At 45.3% G+C, this 25,022-nt stretch overlaps 1 protein-coding gene across 14 annotated transcripts in view; it reads right to left on the bottom strand.

The window, feature by feature from the left end:
* The window catches only part of INPP4A (inositol polyphosphate-4-phosphatase type I A), a 212,538-nt gene that overhangs the window by 84,421 nt on the left and 103,095 nt on the right, over nucleotides 1-25,022 (bottom strand). For all 14 annotated transcript variants that reach the window (XM_039509770.1, XM_039510470.1, XM_039510304.1 and 11 more), the window contains 3 exons: nucleotides 5,194-5,261; nucleotides 2,842-3,069; nucleotides 1,752-1,796 (listed from right to left, as the gene is read on the bottom strand). In XM_039509770.1, coding sequence (XP_039365704.1) covers nucleotides 1,752-1,796; nucleotides 2,842-2,947 — 151 coding nt within the window. In that variant the 5' untranslated portion in view covers nucleotides 2,948-3,069; nucleotides 5,194-5,261. The remainder of the gene's footprint in view (nucleotides 1-1,751; nucleotides 1,797-2,841; nucleotides 3,070-5,193; nucleotides 5,262-25,022) is intronic.

The raw sequence follows: 25,022 nt of genomic DNA, 5'->3' as shown, positions 1-25,022 counted from the left end.
AAACTGGCCCACTAAGAGATATTATCTCACTCACCTTGTCTCTCTAATATCTTGGGACCAACACAGCTACAAAAGCACTGCATGTATCATTATGCCTAGATCTTCCTACACTATGGTCCAAGCTATGACTGAAGCTTGGTGGACTACATGTACAGCATTAACTCTACAATTTGTCTGTGCTAGGCAAACTCTTGATGTAACCTAAATAGTACAGTAACTCCCCACTTAACGTCCTCTCGCTGAATGTTGTTTCAATCTTACGTCCCTGCTCAGTTACAGAACATGCTCCATTTAAAATTGTGCAATGCTTTGCTATAACATCGTTTCGCTGCCTGGTTTGTCCACAGCTAGCAGCCACGTCAGCTCCCCTACGCACCTCCCCACCCCCAAGAGCCTCCTGCCAGCTGGCAGACCTCCTGCCTGGGGCAATCAGCTGGCTTGCAGTGTTCAGGAGGCAGGGGAGCCTGCACGCCATGTCCTCGCTCCTCCCTGCTTCCTCCTGAACACCGCAAGCCAGCTGATTGCCGCAGGCAGGAGAGGAGCGAGGACGCGGTGTGCAGAGTAAGGGGGGAAGTAAGTGGGTTAAGGGTGGGAGCTTGAGGGAAGGGGTGGCGTGAGCGGACCGAAGGTTGAGTCCCCCACCCCTGGTGCTTGCAGAGTAGGGGAAGCTGCTGCTGTTGCACAATGTGCTTCTTCTAGCCTACAGCACCTTCAGTCTCCTTGCCTGCCTCATTGTGTCCAGTGCCAGTGGGCTGTGCCAGTGTGGGGTAAGGTGGGAGCACCTCCCAACTATAGTACTGTACTGTATGGCAAAAAAAATTTCCCTGGAACCTAACCCCCGCCATTTACAAGCATTTTTATGGGGAAATTGGATTCGCTTAACATTGTTTCACTTAAAGTCACATTTTTCAGGAACATAAGTACAATGTTAAGTGAGGAGTTACTGTATTGCAGTGCTGAATACTTTTTTATTTTCTTTGCTCATCTGTCAGACAGTAGCTGAAACCATAAAAAAATAAGTAATTCAAATTCTGTTTAATGACAATGCAGGGTTCAGATCCAATATTAAAAATACCTATTACTGGTTTCCAATTTTCATTTAAAAACCACTGTCAGATCATAAAGCTTTCAAACTTTTGTAAATTAGTTACTCAGCTAGGAATGTGCTCCACAAATGGAACTTTTGAATTTTCATTGAGAAGCTGTGTTTCTTCTAGTTTCCAGCCAGGTTAACTGATGCACAAAGAGGTCAAAATGACTTGCCCAAAGTCATTCAACCAGCCACATTTTTAACCATGTTAGAAATCGGGACACTTCTGGGACCCATATTAACCAAGTGACTACAGGAAAGGATGTATAATTGGCAGTGGATACCCCTGGAAAACATTCTGTCCTAAAATATTCCTCATCCATTTATGCAGATGTGCAATTTTCTTAAAGATTCATAGTGAAAACAAATTGAGACTGAAGAGACAAACTCAATCTCAAACTCATTAAATCTAAAAGTACAGAAGTTTTAATCTATAGACTTTCAAAAGTATAGCCTAGTTGGTTCACTACAGCCTACCATGCTATCTGTTAAGACTCTTTTACAGAAAGCAGGGAAAGTTCCATACAAATGCAAGTGCATATCCCTTTCAACACTTATTTATATGGTAGCCGTTTCCATATCAACAATGGTAAAAAAAATATTCAACAGCAAATCCCATGAAAACCAGAAATGGTTTTAAAGAGTAATAAAAACTACTGACCTAAGCTGAACTCTAAAATTGGCTCATCTGGATCCTGGATGTTTCCTGTAGAGCAGAAAAATTAGTAAAAAAGATTAACTCTCCATTGTTCTCATGCAATTCTTGAATTAAAGTTACAGTTAGAAAGGGGAAACATTTTAGGGAAGAAGTTAAATCTATAGAACGTTTTAGGTGACTTCTTTTTAATTCAATGAATCTTGAAAAACTATTTTAAAATATTTACATGTTTCATCTTCAACACCTACAAAGCCATTGGAGTAAAAAAAAATTAAGGCAATGGTTATGGGGTTTTTTTAAATGCCTGAGTGACTTAGGAGCCCAAGTCCCATTTTCAAAAGCAACAAATACTTAGATTCCTAAATCTCATTGAAAGGCACCTAAATCAATGTGATTAAGCGTTGTCTATACTAGAAAGTGGAACCATTTTAAAGATACAGACACAGTTAAAATGGTACAACTCCCCTAGGGTGGAAGCAGTTACACAGATATGAATGTGCTTATACCAGTATAACTATCCCCTTACAGAAACAGGAATCAGCAATACCACTATAAGGCACCTTTATAATTGTTAAATGCATCCACACTAGGGCTTGTACCAGTATAATCATATCAGTTAAAAATATCACATCCCTAACCAACATAGTTATATTGGGATCACATTCAAATGTCATCCAGGCCTTAAGTCACTTAGATGCTGTTGAGAATTTTACCCAATGCCTAAAGTGGGGGTTACCCAGACAGTTCGCTTGCATGTATGCACACTTCCTCTCTTCCTCTCCATCTCTGACCCTTGTTCTGAAGCTTTGTTTTCCTTTGGCTTGTCCAATGATCATGGAAGATCTAGCCTAATCTAGCCTTTTCCTCCCCACCACCACTTCTAGTTCTTTGCCTAGAAAATAGGGCAAAAATAGTTTTTAAAAGGTAGTCTATTGGTATTTGAATTTCAGGATAATCCCTCCATTGCATGCACTGAGGGTAAACAGGAATGTTTAAAACTTCCAAAAAAACCAACAAAAATATTTTGAAAAAATAATACTGTAAGTATGTCTGAAAGGAACATGTGGGCACCAGGTGATGCAAAGGTGCTTACCGGCCAGAGACAAACCTAGCATGTCAGAGGCAATGTCAATAGTGGAGGCCCGTTGCACAGTGCGGGATTTTGCACTGTGGCGGGGGCTGTGTTCTCTTGCTGTCATTTTGTCATGAAGAACACGTCTCTTCTTGCTGCTAGATGTTAGTGATTTGTCTTGCTGAAGTATCAGAGTGCAGCAGATTGTCTCCAGTCGCTACTCCTCCAATATCACCATGCTAAGCATAACTAAAACAAAATTAAAATGACCATTGTCAACTCACTGTAACAGTGACAAATCTATAGATTTAAAATTACCATAAGTAACTCTGATAGAAAGCTAAATGCTGATAAAATGCAAGATAACAATTCCCATGATTCATGCTTCTGTAGGACTTTTAATGAAAACTGTCTAAATACAGTACAACTTGCAAAAAAGGCTTTTCTGTCAGAGATCAGGGTTGAGAGATACCTATTAGACAAAGGGAAGAGAGCAGCTGCTGTGTTAAGTGATTACTGTACATCTTTAATGCTTTTTGGTGGTTCTCATAACCCCAGAGTATTGAGAGTAAATTTGTCAGATGGGGCCTCTTTCTGTAGAAATAGGACAATAGATAAGGTCAGAAGGAGAATGGCCCGCAGAATATAAATAGAAGACAGGAAATGCTGTGGTTAGCAGTCAACAAACTCTTCCATTTTAGAATCCACCACCACTAAAAAAGGTATAACCTAAAAATATGACAGATCAGGGATATTTTACATTGCAGCATTGTACCTTGTTGTTTGTAAGATTAATTATTAATAAACCTCATTACCATCAGGAAAGTTATTAACAATATTAATAATTATTACATTTTTATAGCAACTCACAGTCCAACTGCAGACCATTTTAAAATGGAAGAGGAAAGATTTTCATGCACAATTAAGCTGTTGAACTCCTTGCAACATGATATAAAATAGTCCAATAATATATAAAAATAATGCCAACATTCACAGCGCACATTAGACAAGATAAATACAAGAGAGCTGTGATCTTCCCCAAATGATGCCAGAAAGAAAGAGATGAGGGCCAGTACAGGAAAGGAGAGGAAAGTATGACTTAAGGCATGCTAAATTTGATTAGAATGATTAATTTGAAGGTTTCCTTCCTCCCTCAGCTACATTAACACTTCAGTTATGAAACGTTTGTATCTATTCATAACGTTGTTGTGGCAACTCTTTCCATCTAAGAAGAACAAGAAGAAAAGTACAACAAATGGAAATGTAGTAACTGTGACCACACATGCATCACTCTTCCTTCTAATGCCTCAATACCACTTCACTCTATCATGAAACCTTTCAACCACTCTGAACATCAGAGCAATTTTTTTCCTTACAGGGTTATGAGACAAATAATACGGCCAATATTTGTGAGCACAGAAGTAACTAGATTTTAAAACAGGGAACTCACTTTGGGGTGAGTGGAGAGAAGGGATTGTTGACTATCTGCTCCCAAAACCAGCAGATGGGCCACCCTATAATTCAATTCAGAATGAATAGTATTCCTTGCACACAAGAATTTATGCATCAACTGAAAGTGCCTATAAATCAATGGAGTGATATAAATCAATTCAAAGTGAAAAAAAGGAAAACGGATTAAATAGGAAAACCAAAAGATGAGAGACTTGCATACTTGATTCCCCAAAGTGTTAGCATGCATCATAACTAACTATACTCTTACCATAGCATGTCAGTCAGCAATTGAAAGAGATAGTTTTCCAGTTCTTCTAATTCATATGATGGTTAGTAAAGAGGCAGTCCTCCCAGAAAAGTATTTAATTTCACAAGATTTGCTCAAGTAGGAGATCGGTCATAACTCTCCGCCAGCTTCCAAATCCTCACACTCCCCCTAATTTGTTTTCCTTTGAGTATTAGATTTTAGCTGACTGCTTCTGTATATAAAACGATCTCTTACTGGTGACTAACTCTATTAACTTCAGTGTTCTAGTGGAATGTAACATTGTCACAAGAGATATATGGAGGGATCTGGGCACTGTGCCATAAAAGAACAAATCATACAAATACTTTAATTTTGTGGATAAATAATATGTTCTTATGACAGTAGGCCAAGAAACAGCTTGGGTAAGTAAGGGAGACTGCCACTTCTCCAGCCAAAACCTCTGCAACTGTTGGCGCCCTTAAAAGGGATCAATATTCAAAACTGAAAGAAGACAAATTATCTTAGTTTTCAAGCTGAAGAATTCCTATTTAAAATACCAAATATGATCATTTTTAGAAAACTTACAGACCCTTGATTATTCGTCTAAGTTACAAATTAAACAATTTTAAATTCCACTTGGTGATACATTTTGATTTCATACTGAACATACTCACTGAGGGCTGTTTTCCTCCTCTGAGACTGTGTGGTTTTGCATGTCTTCAAATCAGAGTTAAGGTCACATCTAAAAATAAACACAGTAGTATTTGCAAATGTATGCATTTACAGTTTTATGAAGACTTACACCATTTCAAAGTGGTATTTTATCAAATAATTGCATTTGTACTCCTAATCGTATCCCATTCCCTTATTACTAGAGAGCTGCATCTGTGCTCCTAGTTGTGACATAGTTTTGCTGTGTGATAAGCTTTGCAACAGATGTAGCAAAAGCATGCAAGTTTGACAGACAGCTTACTTCCACACAAAATCAGCAAGGGCAACAGCCAATCATAACAGAAACAAAGAGTAACTAACACTAAAGAGGGTCTGATTTCAAGTCAGCATTTGGTGAGTGGATGAGACAACAGGAAGAAAAATATGCTAAAATGTTTGCACAAAAGTCTAGTACTATAAAAAGCTGTAAGTATATAACTGGCAGAATGTAAGTGGTGGTTTTTTATTTTTTCCCTACTACTCTTGCTTTTCTATAGCTAAGTCTGGACTCAAACCCACAACTTCTACAATACTTTGTAATGGCTGGCAACAAGCATCGGGAAAAGAAAGAGAAAAGAAGTTATTTATAAATACATCATGGAATAACTGGAGGTTTGTAGTTGTTAGTGGTTCAGTTTCTACAAAGTAAATACAAGGACCTAAAAAGCAGAAGACAGAACTAAATAACTTTAAACTCAAAGGAGTATGAAAATTCCACCATACTTAAACATCTTGTGAAGGGCACACTATGATGAAAGTGGCCTGGGAGAACTTCACTCTCAATTTTTTGCTTTTACTAGCATCCAAGGAGGCCATGTTTATGCTACAAATTGTGATGGACGCAAACTGTGGTTACCTCAATATACAGCTGCTGAAGTTTGTATAATTGCTCGGAAGTGTGCATATTTGGCTGCACGCCACAGGTAGCCCCAGTATGCCAAGCGCAGCTGTCTGGCAAAATGCCTGTTGGAAATTTTTGCAATATGGGATACAAATGACTTACTTAGGGACCTCTGGGAGCTAGGGGTCAAGTTCCCAGCATGCAACTTTCTCCATCTCATCATCCCATAATTTTTGCACCTTTTAAAAAAAAATCCCACAAACCCACATGGCACTTTTTGGTCTTTGTCATCTCTGACAGAAGCACAGAGCTTTGCACTATTCTCACGAACATTCAAATACAAGACAAGCGATTCATCTGTATTTGCAGACCTGTAGGAAATACCGCAACAACTGGGGACATGAGGATTTCTTTGAGGACAGTTTACTGAGGAAAACAGGAAAAAGCAATTCAAGGTTGTTGGTGGCATTCACAGAGCAGCTGCAGATGGTGGAGCACCACTTCAGGGCCCAAGAAACAAGCACTGAGTGGTGGGATCGCATCATCATGCAGGTTTGGGAAGATGAGCAGCGGTTGCAGAACTTTCAGACGTGAAAGGCCACATTTCTGGATCTGTGTGCCAAGCATGCCCCAGCCCCTCAGTGCATGGACACCAGAATGAGAGCTGCACTGACTGTGCAAAAACAAGTGACACTCGCACTGTGGAAGCAATGCCAGATTGCTACACATCAGTGGGAAATCATTTTGAAGCTGGAAAATCCAGTGGAGGCCACTGCCATACAAGCATGTAGAGCCATTAATGGTCTCCTGCTACGCAGGACTGTGCCTCTTGGCAACGCGTAAGACATAGCAGATAGATTTGCAGCAATAAGGTTTCCAAACTGCGGTGGGGCGATACACAGCACATATATCCCTATATTGGCATCAGCGAACTTGCCACAGGGCGCATCAATAGAAAGGGCTACTTTTCTATGCTTATGCAAGCTCTGGTGAATCTCCAGGGATGCATCACCAGTATCAATGTAGGCTGCTCAGGGAAGGTGCATGGATACTTACAGGTTTAAGAACACAGGACTGTTCAGAAAGCTGCAAGTGGGAATATTCTTTTCCAACCAAGAATATAGAAATGCCAATAGTGATTCTGAGGGACCCAGCCTACCCTTGCTCCCCTGGCTCATGAAGCCTTACAAAGATTCAACTACCAGCTCAACTGGTGCAGAATAACTGGTGAATATGCTTTTGGTAGACTGAAGGGACACTATTGATGCTTACTCACTAGCCTGGATCTCGGTGAGAAACATATCCCCATGGTTATAGCTGCTTGCTGTGTCCTGCATAATATCTGTGAGGCAAAGGGGGTAAAGCTGCTGCCAGACTGGAGGTGGAGCAGTTGTCTGCTGACTTTCAACAGCCAGACACAAGAGCTATTACAAGAGCCTAATGTGGAGCTGTACAGCTGAGGGAGGCTTTGAAAGAGCACTTGAACAGTCAGCCACTGTAGTGTTCTGTGCTGGACTCTTTTCTGGACTTGGAGATTTGGGTGCTGCTGAGAACTGTGTCATGCTTGCTGCACATTTATTAATATGAATATGACTGCGTTTTCCTGAAGCTATGAATGATGTGGTGCTTGGTGTGAACTTGCATGTACTGTGTGCTTTGAGTACCACTATTCTTTCGGCAATATTTGTTGTGAACTAATACAGATAATTTGATTCTCAAAAAAAACAAACCAAAAACCCAGAAGTTTATTGAGTTGGGAAAAACAGTTTTGCAAAATACCCACAGGCAATTTTAATAAATTCACAGGGTGAAAATTTAAAATTAGAAAGGGAGCTAACATTTATATCCACTTCAGTACACAAATGTTGTCCATTGTGGTTATGCATACACCAGTTGTGGTTTTCACAGGTCGGTGTATGTGAAGCTGTGGCTTTCCTTGCTGTCCCCCAGCATGGAGTGATAGGGATAAAGATGCAGCCTGTGATGTCACATGATATATTGCAGAGGGGAGGGAGCAGAGACCATGGAATTCTCCAAGGACAGTCCTTTCTCTATGTTGTCGGTCTTATTAGTCCTCCAAGCCCTTCATCCACAGTTTGATGCAGCACTGGCTTTCTTGATCTTGCAGAGCATGTTCTCCCTAGTACACTTCTTTCTCCTCCTCATCAGGGTCAGGCATTCTGCAGGTGCTGAGGGAGCAACCTCAATGCCACCAGGCCAGAAGCTACTGATAAAAACAGACTGAGGTATCATTGGTGTCATGCTGTCTAGAGTGGCTCATGACCATGAGTGCCTACCTCAGGGCATACTGGCAAAAACAGGGCAGAAATACCAAACTGTTGGTGTGTGTTCTATAATTAGATTTCACCAAGCAAGTAACAACTGTGAACTCCTAGATCGCTTGTACAGTCTTACCACGGAGCCACAGACAATCCCTTTAGATCCTCCAGTCTATCTTGCCACCCAGACAAACTGGACTTAGTGATAAATGGTCGGTTACACCAGAAATCACACCACATTCAAGTTGCTTCCTTACATCAAAGACAATGCCTGTGACAATTTCTGTAATAAACTATCTCAATGTTTATTAAACTAGGAAAGAGAAATAAGAGTTATTTACAAGTTAAAGCAAGCAAATATATACACACAAATGAGTTACCATCTAACCCCTAAGGGTGACAGAGCTGTAGTGATCTGTCAATTCACAGTGTCTTTCTGGACAGACCCAGGAGACAGCCCATGGAGATCTCTGGCTTCAGTTTAGAGTCTCTCACCCTGTCAGAGTTCAAACAACCAAAAAGGTGGAAAATGTTCCTGTGATTTTGTTTTACTTCCTTCATTTAGCTTCCAAGTCCACATGATGAGTTGCACATAGTATTTCCAAGGTGCAATAGGGCCATTAACCAATCCTTTCTATTGTGATGTCCCTTGACAGCCCATCTGATTTTGATAGTCCTTCTACCAGCGGAAGACGGATGATTCCCATGCCCGGGTTCACAAGTTCATAGCAAACATTTTCGACGTTATAAAGCAAAACTTACATAGTTTCTTACAGCATGGAATATAGACATTACAAGTGAGATTAATACATCCAGCAACTTACAAGCATTTCATAGAGTCTAAACACTAAATACATTCTTATAAGACTAATACCTGGTTTGAGCAAAACTAACACACAGGTGAACTGGTCTGATCTCCAGCTATAAGTTTATCAGTTCTTAGCTAATGCCTATAGCCTGGGCAAGAACTGGCATCTGGTTTGCCAGCATCAAAACTGGATTTACAATCACAATGGAAAGGGAAAGATAGGTTTCAAAATTCCTTTCCCTCATTGCCATAAACACTTCTGATAAGATGCTTATTGAGACTTCGGCTTTGAAGCACCTCAGCATGGCACTGCTCCCCAGCCCCCGCCATAGTGAGCATGGCTCATCAAAAGTGAGGGGGAGGGAGGATTTTCTGTTGCATGAAGCTAGGAAATTCCAGTCCCTATTCCATGGGTACTAACATAGGGCAATGGCACTAGATGCTGGCCCTATTTTCCACAGGCGGTGGGACTTTAGCCAATATCTAACTGCTCAGGGTAACAAAGGCACAGAGAGCTCAGCTGCTAGTAGCATCCAGAAGCTGCCCAGGCCCATATGTTGCTAGCCTTTTTATTGCAACGACAGCAGCCAAACTCATTGCACAGTGGCATGAGAAAGTGCCCTACCACAGAGGAAGAAATAAGACAGCCTTCCCTAGAAACCCTTCCGAGAGGACTGCAGAGTATCTCCATGAAATGTTCATCGAGATCTCCTTGGTCCTGTGGTATCCCTGGCGAGGTTCCTTCACTTGCATGCAAAACTGCTGCTGATCCCAGTTGTACCCCTTTGTCTGCTTCACCCATGCCATCTGCTCGTAGATGTCCACTTTTCTATGCCTGATCTGTAGCTGTATTTGCACAGATTCTTCCCCCCACAAGCCAAGGAGATCTATGTCTGCTCCAGGCAGGAGTGTGTCTAGTGCATGGAGTTGGCCTATTTAGTTGGGAGAGTGGCATACAACTAGGTGAGCAAACCTGGCAGCTCACTCAAGGTGGGCAATCTGAAAAAGGCATTTCAAAAACACACATAAGAGGGAGATGGCTTCCAGTCTCTGTGATCCCGGGGCAGTGGAGTTTAAAACTGTAACCAGAGAGGTGACTGGCACAGAGAGTGGGGCACTGTGTGACAGCTGTTGGAGGACTGTTAGGGTTTACACAGGTCACACAGTGTCTACACTTGTGCTGCATCATCCTCAGGAGGTCGACCATGGCTCAACATTCTCCATGGGGGTGATTTTACTGCATCGTTGTAATAAGGTGCTTATGTCGGCCACAGACAAATTTGATGTAGACACATGCACAAATAGGTTGATGCAAGGTAACTCACATTGCCCTAACTTTGTAGTGTAGGACTAGGCCAGGCCTTGTTACTCAAGCTTGCTTGAGAAAATGGTCCAAATGAGGACAGGTACAGGATGTTAGGTGGAAAGCAACAGACTGCAACTTTATTAACATAGATCAGGTACAAATCAATAGAGGCATAATCCTTTCCAAACTAAAGCTTATATAATACTAATGAACCAGGTTACTTCCTTCTGCTACCCAAAACTGCTGTCCCACCAAATAAACCCAGTGGCCCCAATGACACACATAATCCAGTCAGTATGTCAGGCCAAACCTAGTCTGGAACATGGAAATTGAGCCATCACATATCTAGATGATGATTTTGTCCACTAAAAAAAAAGACCCATTGCTGACGATAGGTGTAACTGACTCAATACTGAACATATTTTTCCTGCAAGTGAAGGCTTCAACCATGGTTTCTGAAGTGGTGCAGAATACAGTTTGCCCTCGTCCACACTAGCCGCCACACCACGTTCATCACCAGCTCAGCTGCACCGATTGTCATCACTATTGCCAGCAGAGTCAGGGTGAGGACATGTCACTCCCTCCCCAAGCCACACTGCATGGGGCTGGCATCACAGATAGCCCCCGAAGCGTTCCTCTGTGCCCCCCTATGAGGGTGCACCCCAGTTTGAAAACCTCTGCTCTATTTCTATGTCATTTCACATGCTCTGGCCACAGAGCCACATACCAGGATTGGGGGAGGGGCAGTGGCAGTGGAGGAATCTCTATCACTGACTTACATGTATGAAGAAACCAAAAGAGAATCTCATAATCATTGACAGTCTATCACTGAGGCCTGGATCCTTACAAGTGGGTGCAACAGCTATGTCCAGCCAAATCAGTGCAGATCACCACATTCCTATCAAAACACTACATTCCAAGTGCACTTGTGGACCAAGCAAGAAAGGACAAAATACTTCTGAAAAATGGCCAGGAGTTGTGACCATGTAAGGAATTTATTATCATTTCCATGAAGGAGTTGTGAGTGGTGGAGGTCTTGGTGAAGACTGAACTACCATAATTTTAATAACTGTCGGGACTTCATAAATGCTCCCATTACCACACTGTCAGATCAGACTAGAGAAGCTGCTACTGTCCAATGTGCTTTGGAGAATCAGAAAAGTAACTCCAGCTGACTGGCTCTCTCAGATTGCTTCCTAGCAAGAACACTCCCATAATCAGAGACCATTTCACTTATCTGCAATGAACCAATGAAAGCCAATGTCCAAGAAGCTTGTTAAAGCAAGCATTCAGACCCACACTTTGACGACCTGTGGGGCAGTGGGCACAAGCGCCAGTTCTGTGATTTTAAGCCAGCTGAGAGTACCTCCCCACCATGAAAATTCTCACCCACCAACTGTGGCCAGGTTCCAGCCTTTTTGCACAACCTGAACAGCATACAGAGGCTGTATCCTAACTAAGACATTGGTCCTTTGTCTATTATCAAGGGAACCCCGCATCTACTGTTAATTAGCTCAACGATCCCCTCTTTGAAAAGAGTTTTGACTACCATGAACCAAAAAGGTCATCCCAATAGTGCCCAACCAGGTACCAATCATTCTCACTCTTTAAAACTCACCCAGGGATTATGCTAAAATTGACTGCCTGCAGGTGGCAAGAAGCCACCAGCTGGAGGGCAGGAAGTGCTTTAAAGCAAATGAATACAAATACATTCATGCAGTGTGGAAATCCCCCAATACATCCTTTCACTGACATTTCGACTAAGTGCTGTGTGTAAACTACAGGAAGTGGTTTTCTTCCTTTTCCCACACCCTTCCCCACCTACTTAGATATGACCTATAATCACACTGTTTTTCTTCTTGATCATCCTGCAAAAGTTATGAGAAGCTTTAAAAAACTCAGTTAATCTAGAAACTAGTTTTAACCACACTGTGATATTTGGGAGCACTTAACTGGAAACTGCAATTTAGGCCATTTAATTAGTCAGCTCCTTGTGTAAATGAAGACAATTTGTATATATTTCACAACTGAAAAATAAGCAGCAGATTCACTTTTTAAAATTTAATTTACTCATGATCAAAATATTCCCATTTCTTTAGTTTTATCTCCATTAATACAAAATATGCACGCCTACATCTGAAAGCAAGTATTAATTACAGAAATAAATAGCCCGTTAAGCAGACAGATCTGTATACAATAGCTAGAAAGAACATAAAGCATGGTTATTTTCTATTTTGTAGAATTTCTATATAGCTTCATCTACTAGAGGAGAGAACAACGCCATAGCAACCATAACTCTTGCTATAATACAGTTTGAAATTCAACAACCAATCATTTTACCAAAAAAAGAAAATAAGTTAGTTTTTCAGCTTACAAATGTGTCTATCATTTAAATGAATTTTTACCCTCTTCCCATGAAATATGGAGGCTACATTCTGATGCAGTTTCTAGTTCATGGAATGATTTCTCTATGTTTTACAACCCTTGGCTACAGTTGTATAGAACTTGAACATGTATCATGCAAGAAAGAGATGAAAGACTGCCCACTTTCTCCATGGTGTAGGCTGCTACAAGCACAGCAAGCTATGCTCAAGTCTCTCTACTGGCTCCCAGTCAATTTCAGATGCCAGTCTCAGGCCTTGGTCCCAATCTTTAAAGCAATTCATGGACCAAGACCCAGCTACATTAAAGACCAAATTTTGATCTATGAATTGCCAAGACTCTTGTGGGACAAAGCACAGCACATGAAGTCCAGGACAAACTGCATGAGAGCTGGTAACAAAACATTCTCGGTTGAGGGGATCCAGCTTGTGAACAAACTTTTAGAGCAGCAGTTCTCAACCCACTGCCTGCAGGACACATGCAGCCCAATTAGCACACAGCTGTGGCCCACAATGATAAACAGGTTGAGAACCACTGTTTTAGAGTCTAACTTTAGGAAACACTTCAAAATGTTCCTCTTCAAAAAGCCTTTCCACCAGAGTAAGATTGACATTCAACACTGACATCCCCTGTTACCCAAGCGCACTCACAATAAAAGAGCCTGTAAAACAAATTGACAAACCAATCAACCAAAACAAACCACAAGCAGAGTTATTACTCCATAAAAGGGAGGCAGGCCATATGATCCATGAAGTCCACTAAGGATTTCATTAATGTTATTGATTTTATGTGGAAGGCTCTCAAATTGCCACCCATTTCTGGGCAAACAGATAATGAGAATGAGATGTGGGGGGACAGGAGAAAATGCAGAGAAAAAGCACTGAAATGAATAAAAATACATTTGTAAATCAGAAATTTGACACTCATTTTGTTGGAATGAAAGTCTGACTTACAGCAAAATCAATACATCTAACCATAAAGATTCCTTTTAACTACCCCATATACCGTATTGTCCCGAGTATAGGCCGCTCCTGATTATAAGCCGCACCCTTAAAGTTTGGTGCTATTTTAAAAAAATTAAATTTTTAACTTTTTTTAACTTAAAGAAAATATAGACATTAGTAGAACAGTATTTTATTTAATGAATAGGAAGACATGTACCAGTATTTTTAACACTTTTGGTAGTCCTGCTTTTGACAGCATATGTTATATAATCAGAAATATTGAAAACTATTTTGTAGTTATACTGTAAATAAAGAAGGGAAAAGGAATGGACAACAAGGAGACTGATGGGAACAGTTCTCACCCTCTCCCCTGCACAACAATCAACAACATTAGCAAATGTTCTTAGGGTTAGGGATCATGCCCCCCCCCGAACTCCTGCCCCATCCAACCCCCCGCGTTCCTTGACACCTCCCCCCACCCCAGGGACCCCTGCCCCATCCAACCACCCCTTCTCTCTGTCCCCTGACAGCCCCTGGAACCCTTGCCCTGACTGCCTCCCACCGCCCCATCCATCCCCTGATCCTTTCTAACTGCCCCACCAGGACCCTTGCCCCTATTCAATCCCCCTGTTCCCTGCCCGCTGACCCCCCCAACCCCTATCCACCCCCCACCCCGAACCCCCCTGCCCTCTCTTCAACACCCCCTCCCTGCCCCCTTACTGCGCTGCCTGGATGTGGCTGGCGGGACTACAGTCCGGCCGCGGCTGGAGCCAGGAGCCCCGGGATGCTGGGCCGGGGCAGGAGTCACGCGGCCGGAGCCTGGAGCTGGAGGATGTGGCGGGAGCCGGACGGCCAGAGCCAGGTAGCTGGCCGGCCAGAGTAGGGCGGCTGGGAAGGGATGCGGGGCCGGGGCCGGAGCCGGGCGGCAGGGGGGACGGGGACGGGGGACGCGCGGCCAGGCAGGGCCGCCCAGAGAATTCTGGGGGCCCGGGGTCTTTGGCGGGGGGGCCCCTTCCGTTCCGGGACCTGCCGCCGAAGTGTCCCGAAGACCCGCCGCGGGGCACCCCCGCTGCCGAATTACCGCGGAAGTGGGACCCGCCGCTGAAATGCAGCCTGGTCTTCGGCAGTAATTCGGCGGCGGGAGGCCCCGCCGCGGGTCTTCGGGGCACTTCGGCGGCGGGTCCTGGAACGGAAGGCCCCCCCGCCCCCCAATTCCCGCCTAAGACCGGGCTGCACTTCGGCAGCGGGTCCCGCAGGCGGTAACTCGCCAGTGGGGGTCCTTAAGACCAGGAGCAGAAGAAGCTCTTTCTGGGCCCCAGAGCGAGTGAATCTGGGCGGCCATGAGGCCAGGCTGGGGCCGGGCTGGGAGGCAGGTACGCAGGGCTGGGGCTGGGGCTGGGGCTGGGGCCGGGCGGAGGCAGGTGGCTGGGGCCGGGGTGGGGGCGGCCGGGCCGGAGCCGGGCGGTGGGGACGTGGCCAGGGCTGGAGCTGGGCGGCGCGAGGCCAGGGCAGGCGGAGGCGGGTGCGCGGGGCCGGGTGGCGGGGAGGCAGGTACGCGGGGCTGGGGCCGGGGACGTGGCCGGGGCTGGAGCCGGGCAGCGCGAGGCCAGGGCCAGCGGAGGCGGGTGCGCGGGGCCGGGCAGCGGGGGAGGCAGGTACGCGGGGCTGGGGCCGGGCGGCGGTGGGGGCGGGGACATGGCCGGGGCTGGAGCTGGGCGGCGCGAGGCCAGGGCTGGCGGAGGCGGGTGCGCGGGGCCGGGCGGCGGGGGAGGCAGGGACGCGGCTGGGGTCGGAGCCGGGCGGCGGGGACACGGCTGGGGCAGCCCAGAGCCCTCTGAGTCCCGGCCGCGGCTGGAATTTAAAAGGCTCTGGGCTCCCCGCCGCAGCGGGCAGCCCAGAGCCCTCTGAGTCCCAGCCGCGGCTGGGATTTAAAAGGCTCTGGGCTCCCGCCGCGGCTATTGTCCCGATTGTAGGCCGCACCCCTAGTTTAAAAACAGTCACATTAGGGGAAAAAAGTGCCGCCTATACTCGGGACAATACGGTACTAATGTACTGTATTTATTAAAGCCATTTTATTCTAATCACAAAATAATCCAACAATCACAGAACCAGTTATGTGTTGATACTATTCCCTTAATTTTGCACGTATGTTTAGTGCATTAGATCCAGGTTCTGCCTTGTCTTGCTAGCATACAGTAGGCCACTGCATGACTGTAGGCCACTGCATGACTCTGCAACGGGACCCTGCACTAGGTATATGAGAAAGTAAACCCCACAGTTTAGTCTGATATTGAGGTTTGCTGAATGGTGACAAACTGCTGAATCAGGATATAGGAATGTTGGAATGTCTCACTAATTTTGTCCATTTTACATGGCACTTCTGTGTCTTGCAATGATACAACATTTATTTTTAAATGTCTAAAATATGAACACACACAAATATGCTGGAGGACAAGCTTAAAATATGTGATTTATTTGAGTTTCATTCTACTATAACTAACTGACCAGGAAATGAAGCAATTAATTGGTAAAAAATAAATGATAAACAAAGGAGCTATATTCCACAGCTGTTATTACTGGGATTTATGCAGTGCAATTTATTTCCAACAACTTTCAGTTGGTACTTAAGTTTGATCTGTCTTCAATAACCACCCCCCATATATATTTATTTCATTATGTTTTTATATATAAACATAATGAAATGTTTGTTATACATAGCATAGAATATATGCACTGCTGAAACAATATTCTTAGGTTAACCATTTAAGAACAATTTATAAGTACCAGAATATTAATATCATAGTATTTAGGGTAAGAAAAATATTTTGCTACAAATATTTTCTATATGATGCAGGCACTGAGTGCAGTAGTACCTAATATCACCACCGATCTAGGATTATGTTGATGTCTTTCTAGTGAAATAACTGTTTTGGTTCCAGAGGTCTGTTACCCTTTTGTTGCCTTCATTGATAATTTCTGGTACATTACCAGATTGTAATGCATTGAGATATACAAAAGAGCTGGAATTGCAAACTCAGTATTTCATTAATTTCACAGTATATTTTGCTGTAAAAACTGTTCAGGTGACATTCAAACAGTATGTATGGAGTACCAATTTGGGTGACATGTTCTAGGTTTGATAAACTCATACTGGCCAGAGTTCAGGGGACTGTGCCAACTACCACCTGAGGGTTTGTTTGTTTCTTTGCTACAATGCCAGTCTCCCACCACAAGATGGCACAATGCAGACCAGCTAGGCAAATAGCTGGGGACAGTCCACAAAGTTCTGCTGACTCCTCTCCTCTTACATGCTGCAGGTGGTGTCTGCATGCGGAGAGGCAGGGGGGTCACAGACAGAAAGGAGGGGCACAGAGCATTTACCCTCCACTGAGATTGTGTGACCAGGAAGGGGAAGTTAATCTCTCTCACCAATTTACCCTTCCAGGATCTTGTTGCAGGGCTAAGGGAGAGAGGCCACTGGAAGAAAGAAGAAGGGGACTGACCCCACCCCCTCCCCAACATAATGTAAGGAGATAATGCCCCATGAAGTTGCAAGTGGGGAATAGGATCAGGCCTGCTTTTCTCCCTGAATACTCTAGAGGGGGCTAGAAAGCCATTGGGTCTCCAGAGAAACACCAGGAATTACTGGCATGTCCAATAAACTAGCCTGGGGAAAATACTACTGGCCAGAGAAGCCTGGGACAAGTAGAAGTGCTATCTGGGCAAGTGACAGCACCAGGTTTCCTGACTGCCAGACCAAGAGGGAAGCTGGATGCAAGCTGAATGACCTCAGGCACAGCAGCAAAGGGAAGGTGGGCTGGAAGGAACTGAAGGGGAGTGAAGTGAAGAGAACTAAGTTTCCCCTCAACAAATGTGAGAAGGGACTGAGGCTGCAGAGTTATTGGACTGAGCTCATTACCTGTACGCCATAAGTAATGCCTTGGGAGCAGGGCCAGGTACACTGCTGAGCATACCTGAGGCCAAGCTTCAGTTTGCATATATTCAGTAGTGTGCTGATCAAAGGTCTATGGGAACCATGGAAGAGACTGTTTAGGTCTGAACATTTCTGTTATAATCAGGGAGTTCAAAGAGTCCTCTGCCATAAAAGCAAATATTTTCATTTTTTAGCCAAGACAGTATAGCCATGTAGCAGTTTTCAGAGCACTACAACTCCCCCACTACCGGTCATCATCAGATATAGAACCCAAGACCTTAAGCACCAAAAATACAGCCCTCAATTATTTGAGCTAAACTAATAACTCCATTAGCAAGCACTAGCCATAGGCTCTTATCCTCTATGACATGTGAACCATCTACTAGAAGGAAATATGACAATTTAGCCGCCTTAGCCACTGCCGCAAGACAAGAATATAATTTGGAGAGAGAAAATAAAAACTAGAGGCCACAGCTAGATAGTTCAGAGGCAGCTATATTTTTGCCAGAAAAATAAACAGCAATGTCATTTGCAACCCAAGCCAGCATAGGTTTTATTTTAAAATAAACTACAATTTGGTTATGTGCTGCTGCAAAACACAATTTATTTCAGGAGAAAGAAAAATCCTTGCTAAAACATTATTACAGCCATTGGCAATTGCAAACTTCTACTGCCACTGCCAGGTAGTTTAATTTCCTAGAGCAGTGGTTCTCAAACTTGTACCACCGGTTGTGCAAGGAAAGACCCTGGTGGGCCGGGCCGATTTGTTTACCTGCCGCGTCCGCAGGTTCGGCTGATCGCGGCTCCTAGTGGCCGTGGTTTGCTGCTCCAGGCCAATGGGAGCCGTTGGACGCGGCAGCCAGCACGTCCCTCGGCCCACGCACCCCAGCACCTCATAAAATCATAGAATATCACGGTTGGAAGGGACCTCAGGAGGTCATCTAGTCCAACCCCCTGCTCAAAGCAGGACCAATCCCCAACTAAATCATCCCAGCCAGGGCTTTGTCAAGCCTGACCTTAAAAACCTCTAAGGAAGGAGCTTCCACCACCTCCCTAGATAACCCATTCCAGTGCTTCACCACCCTTCTAGTGAAAAAGTTTTTCCTAATATCCAACCTAAACCTCTCCCACTGCAACTTGAGACCATTACTCCTTGTTCTGTCATCTGCTACCACTGAAAACAGTCTAGATCCATCCTCTTTGGAATTCCCTTTCAGGTAGTTGAAAGCAGCTATCAAATCCCCCCTCATTCTTCTCTTCTGCAGACTATACAATCCCAGTTCTCTCAGTCTCTCCTCATAAATCATGTGCTCCAGCCCCCTAATCATTTTTGTTGACCTCCGCTGGACTCTTTCCAATTTTTCCACATCCTTCTTTTAGTGTGGGGCTCAAAACTGGACACAGTACTCCAGAGGAGGCCTCACCAATGCCAAATAGAGGGGAATGATCACGTCCCTCAATCTACTGGCAATGCTCCTACTAATGCAGCCCAAAATGCCGTTAGCCTTCTTGGCAACAAGGGCACACTGTTGACTCATATCCAGCTTCTCATCCACTGTAACCCCTAGGTCCTTTTCTGCAGAACTGCTGCCTAGCCATTCAGTCCCTTGTCTGTAGCAGCTCCTGCCCACCAATCAGCACCTCCCCCTCCCTGTGCCTCCTCCCCGTTGCAATCAGCTGTTTCACAGTGTACAGGAGGCTCTGGGACAGAGGGGGGAGGAGCAAGGGTGCAGCAGAGGAGGGGGTAGGAAGGGCCGGGGGCCTTGCGGTAAGGGGTGAAGTGGCGGCAGGGCCTGGGATTGAGCAGTGGAAAGTTGGCACCTGTAGCTCCAGCCCTGGAGTCAGCACCTATGCAAGAAGCCTCATATTAACTTCTGAAGAGCCGCATGTGGCTCCGGAGCCACAGGTTGGCCAGCCCTGGCCTAGAGCACTAATCCGCTTAAGGGCCAGACAGATAAACAGTTCAGTCAAAAGTCCAGAGAGAAAAATTAACAGTCCTATACATAAGGGCTGCAGCTTCCAAACTTCTTTAGTCCAGGGCCTCTCTCCCACTGTTTTCCAGAGGCGCAATGGCCACACCGCTATTTTTAGCATGCTAGTTCGGTCCCCAGTAGCAGTAGTCTGTCTACCCGGGCTGAGAGGCATATTCCTAGCAGCAGTGTAGATTTACCCTAAGCAGCACTCCCTTCCCCTTTCAAAAAACTACAAGAGGAAGCAGAATTCAATGACCAACTTTCCTCTGAACCAAGGAGAGTGCAGGGGCATGTTTGTGTGCGCGCGTTTTGGCCTGGTCTGCACTAGAAGGATGACCCATTCCTGAAACCTGATATCAAACATAGCTTGATCTTTGTCTTTGGTGCTCTGCTGCTCAGCTGCACATTTTGCTGACGACCATCCTCAGGAACAGGTTATTTTACTAGAGTGGAGACTAGGCCTGGGTGTACTTTTCAAGTGGCACTTTTAACCAGAAATTGCCAATCACATTAGTATTATTTTTGTGTGGTCTAACATTTTTTGAACAGTTAGGGCTAGCAATACTGCTCTTTACAGACTCCCCAGATTGCACTGAACTCAGTCCTGTATGCAGAGATTGAGTAAAAAGTACTTACAGACCCACAACTTGAGAATGCCTAATACGGTTGCCAGGCATCCAGTTTTCGACCGGAATGTCTGGTCAAAAAGGGACCCCGACGGCTCCAGTCAGCACTACTGACCGGGCCATTAAAAGTCCAGTCGGTGGCGCAGTGGGGCTAAGGAAGACTCCCTGCCTGCCCTGACTCCACGTGGCTCCTGGAAGCGGCCGCCATGTCTGGCTCCTAGGTGGAGGGGCGATCGGGGAGGCTCTGCGCGCTACTCCTGCACCGAGTGCCAGCTCCGCAGCTCCCATTGGCCATAAACCGTGACCAATGAGATCTGTGTGGGTGGCACCTGCAGATGCGGACAGCATGCACCATGCAGAGCTGCCTGTCAGCCCCTGCGCCTAGGAGCTGGACATGGCAACCACTTCCGGGAGCCGCGTGGAGCCAGGGCAGACAGGGAACCTGCCTTAGCACCAGTGCACCACTGACCGGGAACCGCCTGAGGTAAGCGCCGCCCCGTTGGAGCCCAAACACCCTCCCGCACTCCAACCCCCTGCCCCAGCCCTGAGTCCCCTCCCAGAGCCCACACCCTGCACCTTCTCCCGCACTCCAACCCCCTGCCCAGCCCTGAGTCCCCTCCCAGGGCCCACACCCTGCACCTTCTCCCGCACTCCAACCCCCTGCCCAGCCCTGAGTCCCCTCTTGCATCCAAACTTCCCCCTGGAGCCTGCATGCCCTCTCACACCCCAACCCCAACCCTGAGCCCACTCCTGCACCCAAACTCCCTCCTGGAGCCTGGACCCCACACCCTCTCCTGCACCCCAACCTCTTGCCCCAGCCCAGTGAGGGGGAGGAGAGTGAGCAAGAGAGTGTGGGGGGAGGGCCTTGGAGAAGGGGGGCAGGGCCTCGACAAAGGGGTGGGGCAAGGGTGTTTGGTTTTGTGTGATTAGAAAGTTGGCAAACCTAACCCCTAAATTAAAGAATGATAGCCATAGACTGCACTTTAAGATCCAGCCTCTGATCATTGTGAGACCTTCTATGCTCCTAGCATAATATATTTGCTTACACTAAAACATGAAGTGATCCCCCACACACACAGCCACCACATAATCAAATCACACGCACCTTTGGCAAATGAGATGTTATTCCAAATATCATAAACCCATAACATTTTATTTTATGTTATTTCCTGTTTAAAAGGGATTAAACAACCTTGTGGAGAAGATACATTCTTTAAATGGTTGATTGGTTGGAGTGTTTGATTTTTTTCTAAAAGACAGACACCCATTTCTATGAAGAGTAATCTATAAAGTGATAGAACTGTCTAGAAACCTGACCAAATTAGCATGATTCAATTCCTATAATAGCAGGTCTTCTTAAATGTTATATGAGTCACATAGCTAGCACTGTATCTAAGGTTGCAAAATAGTTTCAGTTATAACTTATTTTCATACGTACAATATTTTCCAAAACATTTACCTTTCTCTCTGAAATTTTCCATGTTTTGTATCTATCAAAAGGTGAATTTGTTTTTGGAAAGCGTGAGCAAAGTCCCTTCTGGGGATTTTGAGTTTTGTAAGGGAAAGTATAATAGTGACAATCATTTTTCCAACTTAAATAAAGAGGAGTGCCATGCTTTTTCAACCAAGAAAATTGAAAACAGCTGTAATGTGAAACTGGGCAATGTAAATGGTGCTTAATGAAGTTCACATCTGTGACCAAACATAAAAATAAAGATGGATTTGATAATGGTGATATCAGTGAAAAAAATCATTGCTGAGAACGCTCAGTTGGCATCTGCTAAGATTTTTTTTAAAGCAGAGGCTAATGAAGTCCTCCCCAATCCATGGTATCAAAGTACCTCAGTTTTGACACCCACCCAAGTTAAAAGGTCATGAACCACACCCCCAAAAATCGTGAGTCTGTCTCAAAAATCATTAAATTAAAAAGAACTAATCTTGTTTTTAAATCGGTCTCCTGATCTGAACATCTTCCATACACTCCCAGTAGTGCGTGTGTGAGAGAGAAAGAGACACAATGAGAGTGTTGTTAACTCTTGCAAATTTATAGTTAATAAGGTGTTGGCACATACAGCAGGAGCTCTCACCAGAACCCTGTTGTTCAACCTTTTCAGATTCAGGACCCATTTGTAAACCTTGATGGCCTATTGCAACCCAGAGATCGACCTGGACGTGCCCCCAGACTTGATTCCACCACCCACTGCCCCGCAGAGGTCCATTGAAAGGGAGGCTCCAAACCAATATTTCATATACCCCCGACAGATGTTTCTGGTAGGGGGCCTTCCCTAGCTGTTAACTGGAGGGAGAGAGGGAGGGGTGAAGAGCCGAGATAATCCCCAAAAACACACAGCCTTCCCCACGGCTCATGGAGGGACAGAGGGCAAGGGATGAGGGGGATTTGGGAGCCTGGGAGTAAATCTGGGAGTGTAGTGAGGAAGGAATTGGGATTCTGGGGGAGATGGGGCAGGAATAGGGGGAAAGATATGGGGCAGAGGGTTGGCGAGCCAACAGCTCCCCAAAAGACACACACATACACCCCCAGCCTGTGGGAGGGAGAGGGTAAACGGGTGGAAGGATTTGGAAGCCTGAGGTAAAATGAGGGGGCTGGAGGAAGGAGCTGGGAGGCAGCAGGGGCCAGGATGGGTGGTTTGACAAAGGGAGAGTTGCCTGGCTGATGGGAAGGGTACATTGGGGGCGGAGTCCAAACTGGGGAGCATAATGGGGGTGTCAAACAGATAGTTAAGGGTTAATGCCTCTTTTACCTGTAAAGGGTTAAGAAGTTCACCTAGCCTAGCTGACACCTGACCAGAGGAACCAATGGGGGAACAAGATGTTTCAAAAGGAAGGAGGGTTTTTTCTTTTGTTTAGTTTTCAGTTTCAGCCGGAGTGAAAAAGATCAAGGAACCAGCCTCTTATCACAGTAGTAAGTTTTAGAAGGGAATAAATAGGTTTATGTTTATTTTCTTTGTAACTTGTCTGGTACCATTAAAGGAATCATCAAATTTGGGTATTCTTGTGTGTATTAAAGTTTTTGCCCAGGGGAACATCCTCTGTGTTTGGAATCTGTTGTCTGTGAGAGTAGCTGGTATGCTAATCTCTCCCAGAGGGTTTTCTTTTACCTTTCTTTTCTTTAATTAAAAGCCTTTTTCTTAATACCTGATTGATTTTTCCTTGTTTTTTAGATTCAAGGGGGTTGGATCTGGATCCACCAGGAGTTGGTGGGAGAAAGGAGGGGGGATGGTTAATTTCTCCTTGTTTTAAGATCCAAGGGGTTTGGATCTGTGTTCACCAGGAAATTGGTGAACTTTCTCAAGGCTACCCAAGGAAGAGAGTGCTTGTGAACGGTGCAGCGATACCAGATCTAAGCTGGTAATTAAGCTTAGAAAAGTGTCCATGCAGGTCCCCACATCTGTACCCTAAAGTTCAGAGTGGGGAAGGAACCTTGACAGAGGGTTTGGAAGACTGGGTGTTGTCTGGCTGTGGGGCATGGGGCGGTGAATCATATGTGTGTGTGGTGTGTGTGTGTGGGGGGGGAAATACTGGAGAACCTGAAACCAATTGCTCCCTCTCAGCTCCCATCCTGTGGGGCTGGCTGGGCTCAGCTTCTCGCTCTGGGCATTGCAACCTCTGGGACAGCCAGACCACATTTGTGAGAAGGGTTTTGAGACCTGGTGCATGGGATTGCAGTGCCATTCGCTCAATTTTGACTTATCTGGCCTCCCATAATCATGACAGAAAGGCCAGATCTGAGCGGTGCTGTGATCCCATGCAGTAGGTCACAATACCCAGAGCGGGGAAGCTGAGCCCAGCCAACCCCATGACCCTTTGACGCATTCTAGTGACCCAGTTTTGTGTGGCAACCCATGGGTTGAGAAACTCCGTACTAGAGGACTCAACTGAGCATGGGGCTGCTTTGTGCTAACCATTGTACAAACGCATAGTAAGAGACAGTCCTTGCCTCAAAGAGCCTGCAGGCTAGTGCCAAATACAGCAGTGAGTGTGGCATAGGAGCTGTTACTGAGATCCATGAAACTTCTCTTACATTGAGGCCATGAAAACATCCATTGGATGGGAACAACAACTTTTACTCTCTGCGGAGCTGGGCTGGATTCAAGCTGGTTGAAAGAGTTGAAAGGCTCTACAGCTCATCAGTAGGGCCCTACCAAATTCACAGCCATGAAAAACACATCACAGACCGTGATATCTGGCCTTTCTCCATGAAATCTGGTCTTTTGTATGCTTTCAGATCTGGAAATCTGGTCTTTTGTATGCTATACAGATTTCATGGGGAAGACCAGCGTTTCTCAAATTTGGGGTCCTGACCCAAAAGGGAGTTGCATGGCAGACCACAAGGTTATTTTAGGGGGGTCACGGTATTGCCACCCTTCCTTCTGCGCTGCCTTCACAGCTGGGCAGCCGGAGAGCGGCACCTGTTATCCAGGCGCCAGCTCTGAAGGCAGCGCCCTGCCAGCAGCAGTGCAGAAGTAAGGGTGGCAATACCATACCAACACCCTTACTTCTGTGCTGCTGCCTTAGAGGTGGTGGTCAGAGAGTGGCGGCTGCTGACCAAGGGCCCAGCTCAGGAGGCAGCAGTGCAGAAGTAAAGGTGGCAATACCATAACATGCCATCCTTACTTCTGTGCTGCTGCTGGTGGTGACTCTGCCTTCAGAGCTGGGTGCCTGGCCAGCAGCCACTGCT

This window comes from Mauremys reevesii, linkage group 1 (assembly GCF_016161935.1).
Source record: "Mauremys reevesii isolate NIE-2019 linkage group 1, ASM1616193v1, whole genome shotgun sequence".
Lineage (NCBI taxonomy): Eukaryota > Metazoa > Chordata > Testudines > Geoemydidae > Mauremys > Mauremys reevesii.
This window is presented reverse-complemented; position numbering and strand designations above follow the sequence as displayed.